The sequence below is a fragment of the Podarcis filfolensis genome (genome assembly GCF_964270895.1).
Source record: "Podarcis filfolensis genome assembly, chromosome: 7".
Lineage (NCBI taxonomy): Eukaryota > Metazoa > Chordata > Lepidosauria > Squamata > Lacertidae > Podarcis > Podarcis filfolensis.
In genome coordinates this window covers 25,098,586-25,116,599 of record NC_139603.1, presented here as the reverse complement: position 1 = coordinate 25,116,599, position 18,014 = coordinate 25,098,586, and the positions used below count along the sequence as shown (strand labels likewise).

The 18,014-nt window shown below is 45.8% G+C and overlaps 1 protein-coding gene across 2 annotated transcripts in view; it reads left to right on the top strand.

Moving 5' to 3' along the window:
• The window catches only part of BCL2 (BCL2 apoptosis regulator), a 194,193-nt gene that overhangs the window by 173,807 nt on the left and 2,372 nt on the right, over positions 1–18,014 (top strand). For both annotated transcript variants that reach the window (XM_083623923.1, XM_083623922.1), the window contains 2 exons: positions 1,517–1,638; positions 4,860–5,026. In XM_083623923.1, the coding sequence (XP_083480049.1) occupies positions 1,517–1,638; positions 4,860–5,026 (289 nt within the window). The remainder of the gene's footprint in view (positions 1–1,516; positions 1,639–4,859; positions 5,027–18,014) is intronic.

Below are 18,014 nucleotides of genomic sequence, written 5' to 3'. Positions count from 1 at the left end.
GATGATGATGATGATTTATTATTTATACCCCACCCATCTGACTGGGTTGCCCCAGCCACTCTGGGCATCTTCCAGCATATATAAAAACATCGTAAAACATTAAGCCTTAAAAAGCTTCCCTGTACAGAGCTGCCTTCACATGTTTCCTAAATGTTATATAATTACTCCTCTCCTTAACATCTGATGGGAAGGCGTTCCACAGGGTGGGTGCCAGTACCAACAAGGCCCTCTGCCTGGTGGAGCCCATGAGAAATAGGTTTTGACAACTGCAACATTGTTACGTATGTCTTGTATATGAACCAGTGTATGAACCAGTCTGTAGAAGATTTTAGCTGGCTGTGCTGAAGAAAGTAAACTGATGGTGAGCTGTACTTTCCGGGGGTGGTGTGTGTACAGAATTAAAGAAGCTGCATTTCTGGGAATTACCGTATTTTCCCATGTATAAGATGATGCTTTTTGCCAAAAAAAAAAAAAAAAGCCAAAAATAGGGTGTTGTCTTATACACGGATAGTGAATGCAGAGGGGGGACATGCGATTAATGGCAGCAGTAAGCAGGAGTTTGGCAGCGGCGATTGGGCAGGTGGTTGGTGGCTGTGGCAAGGCCTGCTGGTGATTGGCTGTGGCTGCAGCAAGTGGGTGGGTGGGCTGTTGGTGGCAGTGAGCAGGCAGGCAATTGGCGGCTGCAGCAAGGTGTGCAATTGGCAGTCGTTGTGGCAAGCGATCGGCAGTGGCGGGGAGACGGGTGAGTGATTGGCGGAAGTGACCTCCCCTACCCCCCAAAAAGCTAAACAACTTAATTTCTTAATTTTGGGTTTTAAAAAAATAGGGGTCGTCTTATACATGGGGTCATCTTATACACGGAAAAATACGGTAGTTTTTATCATTGTTTGTGATGGTTGCACATTTTAAATGAATGATTTTGGAACTGGGTATAGAGCTCTCCATTTCGTTCCCATGTACAGTGGTACCTCGGGTTACATACGCTTCAGGTTACAGACTCTGCTAACCCAGAAATAGAACCTCGGGTTAAGAACTTTGCTTCAGGATGAGAACAGAAATCGTGCTCCGGCGGCAGCAGGAGGCCCCATTAGCTAAAGTGGTGCTTCAGGTTAAGAACAGACCTCCAGAACGAGTTAAGTTCTTAACCTGAGGTACCACTGTATGGATTTTGCTGATGCTTAAAATAAAGCAGGATTTTTCGCTCCATTTGTTTTTAGTATTTCTCTCATTCCCCCCCCCCCATTAGTGTTTTCCTAACTTTCACAGCTTCAGCCTATATAAGGGTTGTTGTTTTTTACCTTTGAGGGCTTGGTAGGTCCTCTGCTAACATATGACACCACAAGCTTTAAAAAGGCTACATTTGCAATTTGCTTACATAGAATTACATGCCCCTCCCCACCCCCACCCCATATACCTCCTTTGTCTTCCTTACTGAGTAATAAATGTAATGTTGTTTTGCAAACGCTAGTCATTCAGCAAATTTAATCCATAGATTTTGTGTTTTCTGTACCTGCAGACAACTTCAGCAAGGCAGAAGATGGCTCACTCAGAGAGACCTCATCACAATACAGATTACAGACAGAGGGAGAGCCGATATGTTGAAGAAAGAAATAGGAAACCATATCCTTCAAATGGAAGGTAAGTTTAAAAAATGAAAACGGGACACAGTCAGGAAGCAGGGAGCCAAATAATGCACAGTATGCCATATTTCTCCTACTCTTTGGGGTCCATCATGCCACTTTAAACAGCCGTGGCTTTCCCCCAAAGCATCCTGGGAGTTGTAGTTCGTTAAGGGTAGTGCAGATGGAGCTGTCTTCATGGGTGATTTCCAAGCCAGAAAAGGCGTCACCGTGGCGACAGGGAGTAACAACTCATTCCAGTATCTTTCCATGCATGACATTATAATAGTTCTGCGTACTGGGAAAGGATGGCATTGTTATGAACGAAGGTGACTGAGGCTGCGGTCCTGTGCACACACATAAATTGGCACTCGCTTGTATTTTTTGCTTCCTTCTTATAAAGGAGTGGCTGAGCCATTTGAGAACATTCCAATGCAACACAATACAAAGTCATGGCTATATTTTGCTGGCTTCTTAACATTCACGTGAGCATCCATTTAGATGTAAATAGTCTCCTTCCATGGGGGAGGGGAGGGACACTGAATTAAAAATATGTATGCCCTCCCTCTATTTACAATCCACTGAGGCTGCATTATTCTAAAGCATTAGACTTTTTAATATATTTATATTTTATTTTAATACAGTAGTACCTCGGGTTACATACGCTTCAGGTTACAGACTCCGCGAACCCAGAAATAGTACCTCGGGTTAAGAACTTTGCTTCAGTATGAGAACAGAAATCGTGCTCCGGCGGCACGGCAGCAGCAGGAGGCCCCATTAGCTAAAGTGGTGCTTCAGGTTAAGAACAGTTTCAGGTTAAGAACGGACCTGTGGAACGGATTTGAGTACTTAACCCGAGGTACCACTGTATATGGACGCGGGTGGCGCTGTGGGTTAAACCACAGAGCCTAGGACTTGCTGATCAGAAGGTTGACGGTTCGAATCCCTGCGATGGGGTTAACTCCCGTTGCTCGGTCCCTGCTCCTGCCAAACTAGCAGTTCGAAAGCACGTCAAAGTGCAAGTAGATAAATAGGTACCGCTCTGGTGGGAAGGTAAACAGTGTTTCCGTGTGCTGCTCTGGTTTGCCAGAAGCGGCTTAGTCATGCTGGCCACATGACCCGGAAGCTGTCCCTCGGCTAATAAAGCGAGATGAGCGTCGCAACCCCAGAGTCAGTCACCTAATGGTGACTGGGACCTAATGGGCAGGGGTCCCTTTACCTTTACCACTGTATATATATATATAGAGAGAGAGAGCGCGCAAGCGTTTAAATGAGGCAATTTCAAAGTCTTCCAGGAACTCTCTTTTCTCTGGAAATACAGCCAATCACCATGGTTGTTGGGACAGAGCTCACATTTGTGATCACCGTCACTCTTAGTTTCTGGGGCATCTTATTTTCTGGCATGTGGCTTGTTTAAAAGAGGGAGGCAGCTGCATTCCTGGTGTCCAAGGGATTGCTCTCTGTTTAGTAGAAAGACTTATAAATCACACAGCTTATGCTGCACAGCTGTTCAGTGCACAAAACACAAAACCTAAAGGTCAAGGAGGTGGGGAGGAAGGGTTGCTGCCCTGCCAGACTTTAACATCTTGGCACCTATGCCTACAGCCAATTGATTAATTTGTTCCTATAGATCATATTCATTAGAAGAGAAAAGCTAGCGGCAAAGTGGGTGACGCTTCTAATTGGTGAGAGTGTAGCTCGTATGCAGGACCACGGCAATTAATGTCTGCTGATTACAGTTGCATTGGTGTACTTGTAATTCTGCCAATGAGAACAGATGAATGCAAAAGATGCTAGGACTGGAAAATCTAATTGAGTGAATAAATGATGGCTTAGGGTTGGAATAATAATTAAAATAAGAAATACGAAGAACATTAAGCGAAAGCCAATAACAGTCTGGCAGAGTTAATTCAGTAAACTTTGGAAAGAAGTTTGCAGAGCTGTAGTAACCTATATGACCAAGGGCAAGCTTGATAGCTGTTATGGAAAGGAGCTAAAATGCTGTTAATTGTACCTTTTAAATAATGGGGAACTTCACCCCCCCCCATGCACAGAGCCTTGTTAATATTCAGTGTTAAAACCCAAAGCCAAAGTGAAGACCTACAAAAAGGAAATAGCCTTTACATATTCATAACAAGGAGAGACAATTTTTTTCTGCTGAAGGCCTTCTTAAATCACCCAAGTGCTCATAATCTAGGATGAAGAACAGACAAGCAGGCCAGGTGGTTCAGCCCCCTCCAAGTCCCATATTATATTTTGACAGGTGGATGGGGCCACCTGCTTGTCAATAGCCTGACATCAACATCATGTCAGTCGAAGCATTTTAAATCAAACCATGCAAGCAAAGGCATAGCTCTTTGCAAGGGCAGGGGATCAGCCAATTGTCAGTGCTTGCAAAGAAATAAGAATTTACAGGTACTACTTATCAGCAGTGCCTGCAAAATCATCTTTCAGTAGGGAGCCATGTCTTCAGCTGACCCACACCCGACATGTTTGCATGGCATGGCTTGCAAAAAATGGCCTCAAAGGCCAAATAGGGTCTACTAGCCCTAATTAGGTGGATTAGGGGTTGCCTACCACTATTTAAAAGGGGACACGGGTGGTGGTGTGGTCTAAACCACTGAACCTCTTGGGCTTGCTGATCAGGAAGTTGGCAGTTTGAATCCACGCGATGGGGGCTCCAGTTGCTCTGTCCCAGCTTCTGCCAACCTAGCAATTTGAAAGCACACCAGTGCAAGTAGATAAATAGGTACCACTGAGGTGGGAAGGTAAATGGCATTTCCGTGTGCTCTGGTTTCCGTCATGGTGTTCTGTTGTGCCAGAAGCGGTTTAGTCATGCTGGCCACCTGACCCAGAAAGCTGTCTGTGGACAAACGCTGGCTCCTTCAGCCTGAAAGCGAGATGAGCGCTGCAACCCCATAGTCACTCTAGAGGCCTTTTACCTTTTTCACTGTTTAAAACCATAAGAAGTGTTCGGGTGTGCCAAATCTCCACTGAAAGGGCATTCCACAGTGTGGTGCCATCACTGAGGTGTCCCCGCTCTTTGGTGCTGTCCTCTCGGTGTTGGACAGCAGAGGATTCCAGAGCAGGGTTTCAAACAATAAAGGGAGTATTTGGTGGGAGGGAACATATGGGAGAATCTATGACCTTGAAAAGTGGCGTAGAAATCACTTTTAAGTAAAATAAGTTTTAAGAAGGCGATGCTTAAGGTATCAGTTCTTTATCCTTCTTCACCTGTAGGTCACCAGAAGGAACAATGGAAAATCCTAGATATCCCACAGCTTTTGCAGACCCTCACCAAAACAACCCAGGAACAACTCAGGAATATGTTGATTCTTCACCACCGTTGTTTTATCCTCGAAAAGAGACTTTTTCTGAGAAGTGCTCAAACCTGTGCTCAAGAAGAGGTATGCAAACATTTGTCTTATTCTACTCAATCGCATCCTTTGATCCACAAAGTTGTTTAAAGAGGCGTACAAGTGGGTCTTTTGTTGGGGGAGCAGAAAGAATAAGAGGTTTCAGCTTTCCCTGAACTCTTCCTCAGGCAGAACAAAGAACAGGAGGAGATCAAGTAATTTAAATTCACAGCTTGCAGCCAAATCCAGTTTTATAACAAATGGGGGCACTTACTGGCCACACCTGGCTAGCAATCTCCTAGCATATCAAATAGTCATTGATAAAGGTTTAAAGAACCGCAGGTTTTCACATACATCTTCAGTGACCCCAGGGAGTCAAATGTTTCAGTTTTTTCCATTATTTGGAGAATCCAGCATGACTGCATATTTCAGTGCCCTTGCTGAAAGGATGGTAATCATGATACACGGCCGATTTCATTTCTTGGGATTAAATAACAGTATGTGTCCCCTTTGCCAAACTCCTAGCCAAAAGTTGTAAAGGCAATGGAGAATGATACCTTGGCCATCACAGTCTGTTTTTTAACAGTGTTGTGTGGTTGGCTCCATTGCTTGGAGACAGGTGCTCAGTCTGAAGCTATGACGCACACCTTTAAATGCTTACCTTGGATTACACACAGCTGAATTTACTCAACATTCAGTTTCCAGCACAGTAGTCAGATTTCATCATTTCGTGACTTGTGTTTTCTTCTCAGCACACAACACAATTTATGAGATTGTGTTGCGAGTTGTAAGCTTGAGAGAACCTTTAGGATACTGATTCTCCACCATGCACCTCAGCAAAATAAATTATCATGAGTCTCTTACAAAATTCACCTCATATGACTATTTTAAATATCTCACTAGAGTCATTTCAGCTTTGGATTTTGACAGTTATTTTTAGTTCATGCCTTAAATTCCAGCCTTCCACACTCCCTTGGCCCTTTTTGAAGTTTCACCTCAGCCAAAGTGAAGTTCAGCTTCCGGCAGCAGCTGAATGTCGGCCTTTTGTGTGTGTGGCTACTCTTTCCTTGTCAGTTCGTTAATGTTATATGACATCAAGGCATCTTGAGCTATATAGCAAAGTGAAGTTTCCTGCAGCTCATTCTGAGCTTATTACAGGCATTTGGGCATTATTTCTTGCCCTCTCCCAAAATTCTCCCCTTTGACCTTCTCAAGGGAAGGAAGAGCTGCCCAGTCTTGGGCGTATTTATTTACAAGTGAGTTCCATTTGTTCAATGGAACTGCCAACTAAAAAGGCTTGTAGCCTTGGCTTCTACCCAAGCATGCTCACTTGGCAGGAGGAAACTAAAGAGAATTTCAAGCTGTTTTCTGTATCCTGCCCCCACCCCAGCCCAATCAAGCTCTCCCTTGGGTCCTCAGAAGTTGTGGTCATCTTTTTTTAAAAGAACATACCGTATTTTTCGCCCTATAAGACGCACTTTTTCCCCTCCAAAAATGAAGGGAAAATGTGTGTGTATCTTATGGGGCGAATGCAGGCTCCTTGGCTTCAGCGATAGCAACGCGAAGCCTCCGAAGCCTGCGCTTCGGAGGCTTTGCGTTGTTTCCGCTGAAGCCAGGAGAGTCTGCTCTTTGAGGCTGGTGGTGGGGAAAGCAGCGCTTCCCCCATGGCCAGCCCCAGAGATTGGGGGGCAGCAGGAAGGCGAGCGACGCCTTCCCGCTACTCTCCAACCCGGGTTGGAGGCTGGCGGTGGGGAAAGCAGCGCTTCCCCCATCGCCAGCCCCAGAGATTGGGGGGCAGCGGGAAGGCGACGCCTTCCTGCTACTCTCTAACCCTCCTGTGGGCTTTTGCGGGAGATGGGGGAATTCCCCCACCTCCCGCAAAAGCAGGCAAAAGCCGCGTGCTCTTTAAAGGGGCTCCGCGGCTTCTGCTGGCTTTTCTAGGAGGTGGGGCAATTCCCTCACCTCGTAGAAAAGCCCGCAGGAGCCGCGCACCCTTTGAAGAGCGCGCCGCTCTTGGGGGCTTTTCCCCGAGGAGGGAGAAGGGACTGACTGGCCGTTTCAGTCCCTTCTCCCTCCTGGTCGAAAAGCCCGTAGGAGTCACGCACGGCTCCTGTAGGCTTTTGCGGGAGGTGGGGGAATTCCGCCACCTCCCGCAAAAGCAGGGAGAAGGTCTTGGAGTAGCGCACAGGCTGCGTGCAGCCTGTCCGCTGCTCCCAGAGCTGCGGGGGGGAAATCATATTTTTTCCCTTGATTTCCCCCCCTGAAAACTAGGTGCGTCCTATGGGCCGGTGCGTCCAATAGGGCGAAAAATACGGTATTTATCTTATTTGATGTTAGTTGCCTTGCGATCATCCAATACCAGGGCCTGCCCAATAAATTTTGCTGCCTGAGGCAAATGGCACCTACACCCCCAAGATCAATTGAGTTACAGTGGTACCTCGGGTTAAGTACTTAATTCGTTCTGGAGGTCCGTTCTTAACCTGAAACTGTTCTTAACCTGAAGCACCACTTTAGCTAATGGGGCCTCCTGCTGCCGCCGCGCCGCCAGAGCACGATTTCTGTACTCATCCTGAAGCAAAGTTCTTAACCTGAAGCACTATTTCTGGGTTAGCGGAGTCTGTAACCTGAAGCGTATGTAACCTGAAGCGTATGTAACTCGAGTTACCACTGTATTCTGGCACCTGATGCAATTTTTTTTATAAAAAATCCCACAAACCCCTCTCCCCCACACCCCTTGCTAGCAATAACAATGCAGCATTAATAAATTAAATAACTACTTAAATGTACTGCCCTCGTGGCACCCAACATCAACTGCCTGGGGAAGATGCCTCACTCTATCCAATGACAGGGCCGGGCCTGTGCAAATATTAAGCTTTACAGAAATACCCATAAGGTTGTTTACTGCGGGGTAGAGGTAGATGGTAGCTTCTCCTCTTTCTTCCTCACTTCCTGGAGAGTGGACAAGGTGGGGTGAAAGTAAACGAGCCGGCTTCTTTTTCGCTGTCAGATATTAAGAATGCAGTGGATCGGATTTCTAGAAATTCCAAACAGCTGGGGAGGACAACTCCTCTGAGTATTTAGGAATGAATGTCTAAATCAGACCTACCTGGCCCTGAAGCAGAACAAAAAAATGAAGTGTGGATTTGGCAACCTTTTGCGATATGGTAGCTGCTTAGGGTGCTTCCAGACAGAAATGGATTGTGGGACCAGTGCTCCTCTTGCATGGAAGTTTTTTGCAGCGTCCTCATAATGTTATTGGTATCTAAATACCAGCCTGTCTTTCCTTCCCCAATCCGGATTTTCCCTTTATGTGGAAAATCTGATAAAATACATTGTCTGCAATATCAAACACCTGTCTCCTGGAAGCACCCTTAATGTCATTGGAGAGCAGCTGCAACCAGAGAGGAGTTATCTGATTTGGTAAGCATTATCACATTCTCATGACCATACAGAAATGTGATGTTTGTCGTAGGCTGCAGTACATGGGACTAACTTCTGAGCACATGTATAGAATTGTGCTGTGAATCCGCATTATCCAGCTACCTAATAAATAGCTCTCCCTGTGGATATAATCACATATCAAATGGGTAAGAAGACTTCTTTGTGGTTAATATGAATTCATCTGCCATAGTAAAATACCTAGTAGTTTTTTTTCATCACTGGTATGCCTAGAGCTTATTAGAGGTCTAGAGACCAGAGATTAGAGGTGGATCTCTGGACTTGATGAAATGGTCTTGCTGTTTTTCAGTACAATTTTTAGCTATTTCAGTCTACAGGTAGGTGTGTGTTTTAAATGGTGCATTGCTTTCCATGTTTGAACAACTAGATCTACCGAGAGAGAGATTAATAGTTTTGTAAAGTCAAGCATATGTCGATTATGTTTACTCGGAGAACCTCTTTTTGATAGAATGAGCACAAACTTGAGTGTGCTTTATAGGTGGAAGGCAAGAATAAATGGAACTCTTTCAACAGTTTGACAGAAAGGGGGGGGGGGATTGCCTTAAGGGAATATTGTGAGCTTGAAAGAGATTTCAGAGTAAAAGTTGGTCTAGAAAAGGATTGCAGAGAGAGCTAAACTCTAAAATAGGATGGCATTTTGCAAAACGACCAGATTGTTACCATTAGCCAAATAAATGTATAGTCGGTTCTGCAGGCATTATCAGATTCTGAGGCTATGGTTCTGTGTCTGCTTACCTGAGAGTAAGTGTCATTGAATTCAATGGAACTTGAGTCTGAATAAACGTGTATAGAATAATTCTGTTGTGTGAATGCCCCAGGTGAAATGACTTGAGGGAAGACCTTCCTTGCAGGTTCAATCTCCAGTTGTTGTTGTTGTTGTTGTTAATAATAATAATACAAAAAATGCTCCTCCATTGGGCAGTTCCAGATTATTCACTCACACACATATGTGCCAGTTTCCTTGCCATTCTTTCTTCACAAAGCAAGTACCTTGCTTCCTTGACCACGGCTGTTCCCTGCCTTCAGTCTTCAGAGTCACCTGTGTGCCCCCAACAAGGGCACTTCCCATTTGCAAATTAGCAAGTGACTAAATTGAATCCCATCAGCAAATAAAATTAGGATATAGCTATAAAGTGATTTCTCCCCCTCCTTCCCCCGGGATATGCTCATGCATTAATAAACCAGCAAAAATTCATGTGTGTCTGAAAGCTACTCTTCCCCCCGCTTAACAACCAGAACATTTAATCAGAATCTTAAAGGAACTGGAACAGAGGTCATACTGCCCTAGGAAGAAGTGCATCCTTATTTTGGGGATCGAGGTGCTGTGTCAAAACTAACCAGATCTCTGCCTTAAAAAAAATAATCAAATTCTGTGACTGGCAAATATATGAGAATGAACTGTGCATATAAATACTATATGCATGTATCTGCGTTTATGGGTTCTATTTTGTTTTTTAATGGAGTTAGGGAAACATGCTAGCAAATCTGTATATGTAACAGGAGATATTTCCCTACATGTAGAAAGCTTTTTTAAAAAATACACGCTGAGCTTCTTCCCTTGTTTTGTTTAATTTGTGATCCACCCTCATAGGGTACTAGATGGTTATGGAAGGTATGGAAATGTTGTTGTTGACGACGACAACAACAACAAATAAATAACTTTCAGAGTTCTGTATCTCACAGGCATGTAGCCTTAGCTTTCTACCCTTTGTCTCCTGTATCCCTTTGTTGCTGATTTATGTCCCTACTCCCTTTACAAAGCTGCAGAAATACGGCTCTTCCTCTCCCATCATCTCAGCAAAAACCATGGTCCATGCCCTGAACATCCCTTTCCTAGATTTCTGCAACCTTCTCCTATCTTGTATTCCATTGCACACACTCACACCCCTTCATCCCAGTACAGTGTTCAGGGGCAAAAAGATAATTCAACTAGCCTAATAATTCAACCAGCTGCTTTTTAAAAGGGAATTGAAAGGGCTCTTGGATGGAGAATTTTCTTTCTTCCTTCAGTTTCCAGTGAAGAAAGTGCTCTGAGCAAGAGAGGGACCCATGAATGCTGCCTTTAGGTCTTCTGAGGAAAGCCAGGATATTGTGAAAATAAATAAATATTGTTTCCTTCATTCCTTTTTGAGCACTGCTCCTCTGGGGTCCTCCCTCAGGACCACAGCTTCAGCGCTTTCGGGTTTTCCTTTAAAATCCTCTAAATTCCACTCCTCGGAGTACACAGCATCTTTGTTACTTCTCTTTGATGAATCGGGCAAGTGTTTTGATACTGATAGAAATCGCTGTGGGGTGAATATTGGAACTATTGTTACGGCATGCTTAGGCCTTAGTTGAACTCATCTTGAGCTGGAGGAGCAAAGAAGCCCTCCGTTGGATTCTGTAACCTTCAGGGAAGCTAGCATCAGGTCTTGTATTTTAGGTCATTTCAGATTGCTTGGGATCGTAAGCATTTCTGTAAGAATACAGCTGACATAAGCTTGGATCCGGACTAAGGCTGCAATCCAAATGCCCCTTACTCTGGGCTAGTTTTGAGTGGAGACATCCTTCTGCTTGCTTCACCTGCACAGACTTTCTGGCTAAACGTGCAGGTAGATGGAAGCCTTGCCTGCTACTAAGGGATGCTTTTCACAGTTTTTTGTTTCCCTCTTTGGGGAATCACCCTTGGGAGAAAAGTTACAGGAATGTGAGAAGAGGCGAGGACAAACAGGCAGGGTGGAAGAAGTCGAGGAGACCCCATAACTCTTGGGACTCCAGGTAAAAGAGAAACCGAACCACATTTCCTCTCACCTGAGGCTCAAAGAAGTAATATAGGACAACACGCTGGCTGGCTGCTATTGGTAGCCTCACATCCCTTACAACCCTCCTACAATTTATTTTTAAGATTTTCCTTAAATCTCACATAATGTGAAATGCACTGGCCATCAGTGTAGGCTGTTTCAAAACAGGGGTTATGCAAGCAGCCAATAATCGGGCGGCTGCATTTTGAACCAGTTGAAGCTTCTGAAAAGTCTTCAGGGGCAGCCCCGCGTAGAGTGCATTGGGATAGTCCAGCCTGGAGACTACCAGAGCATGGAGAACAGTGGCCAAGTCACCTCTGTCCCAAGGGATCCAATAAGCCCATTGAGGGCCACGATGGAGGAGCGGGGTGTTTGGGAGATGACCTCAGTCGCGTGCAACAGCACATGCCTGATGTCAGCTAGGTTTGCATTTAGCTAGAATGCTCACTTTAGCCTTATTCACTTGGCTGCTTTTAGAGTGGAAAAATCCCCCCTCAGTGTGCTGCTATATATAATAATAATATAATAGTAAGTATATCAAACTTGGCTTAAATTTTCTTTACTGCTTTGTGACCACAGTATTGGATAGGTGTTTGCAGGTATTGCCAAGCAACTAAGGAGGATCAACAGGGACATGGGCTGAGGACCTACCCTTCTCCGTAATATTAGCACCCTGACATTCCTGCAGACCCATCTACCCAGAATCTCTCTGTTTTGGACTCAAGCGTGTAATAAAAAAACAGCATCTTAAGGCAGTGGGCGGTGATTGAACCTGGTCTATACTTAAAATGGTAAAGGGACCCCTGACCATTAGGTCCAGTTATGACCGATTCTGGGGTTGCGGTGCTCATCTAGCTTTATTGGCCGAGGGAGCTGGCGTACAGCTTCTGGGTCATGTGGCCAGCATTACTAAGCCGCTTCTTGCAAACCAGAGCAGCACACGGAAATGCCGTTTACCTTCCCACCGGAGCGGTGCCTATTTATCTACTTGCACTTTGACGTGCTTTTGAACTTCTAGGTTGGCAGGAGCAGGGACCGAGCAACGGGAGCTCACCCCGTCGCGGGGATTCGAACTGCCGACCTTCTGATCAGCAAGTCCTAGGCTCTGTGGTTTAACCCACAGCGCCACCCACGTACCTGGTCTATACTTAGGATAAGTATAAAAAGGAGGGTAAGCTGGAGGAAAGGAGTCCAATTGGATTTTTAAAAAAAAGTTTCCCTTTTTAAAATAAAAAAATAAAAATACCCTCTGCTCAAGTTGTAGAGAACTCAGGCACATCTATGAAGGTACGCAGGCAAACATTGCCCTAATATGATAAAACAAACCAAGCGACTGACTGCCGCCTCTCACTTTGCAGCAGCTCATATAAATAAAAGACAGGTTTTGCAAGCTTCCTCCACAAACAGAAGGCAGGTACAATTGGCAGTTAACTTCTAGGTGGTACACTTTGTTAAGAATCTCTCTGCGACTGATCAAACTCTGCAGGCCTTCAGGGAAGCTAGGTTTTGTATTTTGGGTCATTTCAGATTGTTGGCGTCGCCTACGCATTTCTGTAAGTACACACAAGCTTGCATCCAGACTAAGGCTGCAACCCAAATGCCCCTTACTCTGGGCTTCTGCTTGCCTGTGTCTTTCCACCTGCGCAGACTTTCCAGCCAAATGTGCAGGTATTTGGGAGCCTCGCCTGCTAGTAAGGGAGGCTTCCTCCACAGGAAGCAAAACACAAGGCAGGTAGTCGGCAGTTAGGTGGTGCAAGAGATCAAACTATGCAGCATGAAAGTGTTACTCTGGGTAGACATTTGTTTATCCTAACCTGCCCCCAAGTGGCTAAGTAATAAATTGGTATTGCTTTAGGGAAGCCTTGGTCATTTACTTGTACTATGCATAACTGCATTTAAAGCTTACTTTCTGCAGCCATTGAGTCTTCCTTTACATTTGAGGAGGGGCATAGAGTTAAGTTAATTAGCTTTCCACACGACAAATTTACAGGGACTTTCTGCTGGTTTTGCTCAGGCTTTTCCAACTTCCAAACTGCAAGGTTGTGAAAAGTCTCCCTGGGCACATTTCTCCCAACATTCAGAAGATTAATCAATACCTTTAGTGAGTGTCTCTTCTAAAGACAGTGGTAGTGGTTCCTTGCCTCCCGCTCCCCACTTTTTAAATGATATATGTGTTATGTCTCTAAGTTGGTTGCAGACCCTCCAAGTGTCCCTATTTTCCAGAAGTCATCCTGGTTTCTGATTTGGTCCTGTAATATCCTGCTTTTCCTTAGGGTGTCCCTATTTTCGTTGGAGGGCATGGAGTTATCCAACCCTGAACCTTCTGAAGGCAGCCTTGTATAGGGAAGGCTTTTTATTGTTTAATGTTTTATTATGTTTTTATGTAGGTTGGAAACTGCCCAGAGTGCTGGGGCAGCCCAATTAAGATGTGTGGGGTATAAATAGTAAAATTATCACTACAGAACGGGACACCCCTATTTTCATCACAGAAATGTTTGAGCGTATGTGGTTGCACAACACTAAGAGAGAGGCCTTTATTATACCAGACTAATGGGAAAAGATTGCACTTGTGCGTATCCCTAACCCCTTCTTGACACCAGATATTGTGTCTGGAGTAACAAGCTGCATTTCTGCAACTAAACCTAAATGGAAAAATATCCAGTCAACGAACTTGGTCTGAGAGCCAGTTTGGTGTAGCTGTTGTGTTAGTTGAGATGTGGTGAGACCAGGGCTACATCTCCACTCAATCATGAAGCTCGGTGGGTGAGTTTCGGCCAGTCACTCTACCCAACAGGGTGGTTTGTTCATAATGTTGTTGTTGTTTTAAAAAAAAATTATTGAGGGTTTCTTTGTTACAAACAGATAAACAGGAAACAGTACATCCATTGTCTCCACTTTCAGTTCATAATCTTTTTCACAGTTTGGTGAGAGACATTTTTGTCATAGACTTCTTGCAGTTGGGGGAAAGCGGGATTGATGGAGATATTGTTCTTTTGTTCTATTGTCTATTCTTAGTGTAGGGAAGGTTGTGTCAGCATCACATGGTAGGTCCTTTGTGTATTTATTTATTCATTAATTTTTATTCATATTGCAAGAGGTATGGGGTTCCCAGGCTGGGTTGGTTGTTGTCAGGGAATCAGGAGCAGGAGCACTGGGGAGAGAGGATTGGGAGAGCGAAGGGGAAGAATCCGAGGGCAGCGTAGGGGAGTACGACAGTGGCCCGAGAGATTCCATGAGCTTCTCCAGCGAATCAGAAGATTCCCAGAAGGGGGCGCCGATGGTCAGGGCAAGGGGGGTCCCAGGGGGGACGCACCAGAAACAAGGAGCCAGAGGGGAACCCCAAAGCAGCAGTGGAGGATCAGGACCAGTTTCCCCACCAGAGCGTAGTGGGGGGGAAGAGTCACATGTGTCAGGGCCAGCGTCTCCTCCAGAGAGGGAGTCAGGGCTGACCACGCCTCCAACGGAGGGGAGGTCAGTTGCAGCTAGCCCCCCCGATGGGGGAAGCAGTGACAGCAGCAGTGGAACGGTCAGGAGGAAAGTTGCTGGCTGGGCGCGCGCGCCAAGTTCAAATGTGCAGGCGCGCGGAACAGCAGGAGACCCGGATGGGGAACCAGCTCCTAAAGCCCGCCGGAGGGAGGGAGAAGGCTCAGGGGAATCAGCGGGAGAAGAGGCTAGAAAGGGCGGAACCCCGGCGGGCAGGCGGACCCAGAGGAGGAAGGAGCAGCGGAGAAGGTGGAGCAAGGCTAGACTCTTAAATTGGTGTCAAGGGGGAGGAGACTCAGACGGAGCATCAGTGGTCTGACACTTTAGACGTGGGGCTGCGCGCTGCGGCTCTGGAAGTGAAACTGAACTTCAATAAAGGCTTTTATACTTAACAACGAAGCAGCGTTGGTCCTTTGTGAGCTGGGACCTAGGGTAGCCCTGACAGTTGTGTTTATATTACAGTGGTACCTCGGGTTACAGACGCTTCAGGTTACAGACGCTTCAGGTTACAGACTCTGCTAACCCAGAAATAGTACCTCGGGTTAAGAACTTTGCTTCAGGATGAGAATAGAAATTGCTTGTGGTGGCATGGCAGCAGCGCATTAGCTAAAGTGCTACCTCAGTTTAAGAACAGTTTCAGGTTTAGAACGGACCTCCTGAACGAATTAAGTTCTTAACCCGAGGTACCGCTGTATGTCCCAAGGTTGCGTTATATTGATTTGTATGCTGTTGCAAGGAATAGGTCATTTCCCTGTTGTGCTGCGTGTGTAATAAAGGGGAACCACACTGGGGTGAAGGCATGCTCCATAGCTTGTCCCAGTGCTAGTTTGAGTTTGTTGGTTAACTTTTCTAGTAGGGTGGTTTCCCATACGTGGTCTATGATCACTCCTGATAAGCCCTTCCAGTGTCTAGTTATGATATTTCTAGCTGCTGAAAGTAAGTGACTTATGAGTTCCTTGTAGTGTGCTTGTGTGTTGTTGGCCTGGAATGTATTTAATAGGGCGAGTTCTGGAACAGGGTGGTGGTTAAGATAAAAGGAGAAACCTCTGAAGCTCACCATGTTGGCAGCCCCGGCCTATGTTGTGCAAGCATCGCAAGGAGGCCTAAGCTATAGCACCTTCCCTAACCCCCATCGCTGATTTACTCTTTCTGGCACAGTAGTACAAAAATAACTTACTAAGAACACACCTCAGAATAATGTAGGTCAAATGTACTCAAGGCCTATTTTATCTGTGTTTGGGGGGGGGGGGGAAGATGGCTTAATATTTGGGCCTTACACTCTGGCCTCACTTGGAATCCCAGTGGGTGCTGATTCAGAGCTCCTGGCAGAGATCATTCACTCCACCAAAAATTGTTTTGGAAGAAGTTCTTCAAATGACTTCAGAAGGTCCTCTGTGCGTCCTGGTTTACTGAAGTTCTGCCACTGCAAGGCACAACAACCGCCTTGAGTCCCTTCCAGCAGCTGGGAGGATTGTAAGCTTCGTACTAAAAAGTCTTCCAATGGCTGTTGCAAAGGCCTGGTGTTTCAGACAGACAACACTAGACTCTTCAAATTCTGTACAGTGTGCTAGCAGCCCTAATTTGATTCCCCTTCCCTTCACTCTCCTCTTGCCTTGTTTCATGGTAGGAGCACTCTCGTTTAAGAGAATCTGGACTCTGGAAGATGTTCAAGAAGTCAAACATAACAGCATTAAAACCCTAATCGGGACTCCTACGGTTGTCAACCCAATGCCTTGGGGGGAGCCCACAACCATGCGACGATGGTCAATAACCCTTTTTTTGTTGCTGTTCACCAGCGACTGACATGCAGCCTTGCAGCATATAGGCAATTATGGCTTGTAACCATTGATGACGGGACGCGGGTGGCGCTGTGGGTTAAACCACAGAGCCGAGGGCTTGCCAATCAGAAGGTCAGCGGTTCGAATCCCTGTGACGGGGTAAGCTCCTGTTGTTCGGTCCCTGCTCCTGCCAACCTAGCAGTTCAAAAGCACACCAGTGCGAGTGGACCCTTGGGATCCCTTCCAACTCTACAATTCTATGATTTGCTCTAAATTGGTTCCTGGTTGTTTCTGAGCCCAGTCAGTCCCTTTAACTATCCCAGTTACAACCTGTTAGGGATTTAAAGGATTGCCTTCTCCCGCACAATACCCTGACTCCTCCCAGTCTAAATTGCTAGCACATTTGTAAAGCTAAGCAGGGCCTGGTAAACTTTCAAACTGGATGGGGAACTGTTGAGATTCCTGCATGGCAGGGGGTTGGACTAGATGACCCTCAAGTTCCCTTCCAACTCTATGATTCTATGACTGGTCAAGATCCTTGGAGAAGGCCCTATTCTCTATCCCACCAGTGGGTGGGCATATGGAGCAGCTTTTTCAGAGGCAGCATCCACACTGTGGAACCACAAGGCAGCTTCACCTCGATGCTTTCTCTCCTTTCAACACTTGTGAAAACTTTCATTTTGTTTTTGCTATGACTTTAGTACTGGTTACTTTTCACATCCCAACCTGAGCTGTATGTTATTTAAGCGGCCGGGTCTGCAATCTGCATTTTCTCTGCTGTTCCCGTGTTTAACTGTGGCAGACTGGGTTGCTTTATTTGGGTTTGTTTGTAATATGCTGCTGCTTCCCTGTCCTTTTTTTTGGGGGGGGGGGAGTAAAGTACATAAAAACTTCTTAACTCTGTTATTTTTTTAAATGGCTATTATCCTATGGTGGAAGCTTCAAAATGGCCATGCTATCTTGTGATAACTGCAGGCATTGCATGACTAAATGCAGTTGGCTGTTGATGGACGAATGGAAAATTTAGACAAGAGCTACCATTATTGTTACAGATTTGGCTCAGGTGTGGGTCTGGTAGGAAGGACCCCAAGACAAAGAGTGTCTTATGTCGTGAAGCTGTTCCATGGCTTGTGCAGTTTTGTATCACTGAATGGTTTCCAACAGAAAGCACCACTCTGCAGCCTGCCCTGGAAGGCAACAAACCCCTTCAGCAGATTATTTTAAGCAGAGGCCAGATAGTCACCTAGCAGCTGTGGTGGTGCTGTGGTCTAAACCACTGAGACTCTTGGGCTTGCCGATCGGAAGGTCAGCAGTTCGAATCCCTGCACGCTCCCATTGCTCTGTCCCAGCTCCTGCCAACCTAGCAGTTTGAAAGCACACCAGTGCAAGTAGATAAATAGGTACTGCTGCAGTGGGAAGGTAAACGGCGTTTCCGTGCGCTTTGGTTTCCGTCACGGTTGCGCCAGAAGCAGTTTAGTCATGCTGGCCACATGACCCGGAAAGTTGTCTGTGGACAAATGCCGGCTCCCTCGACCTGAA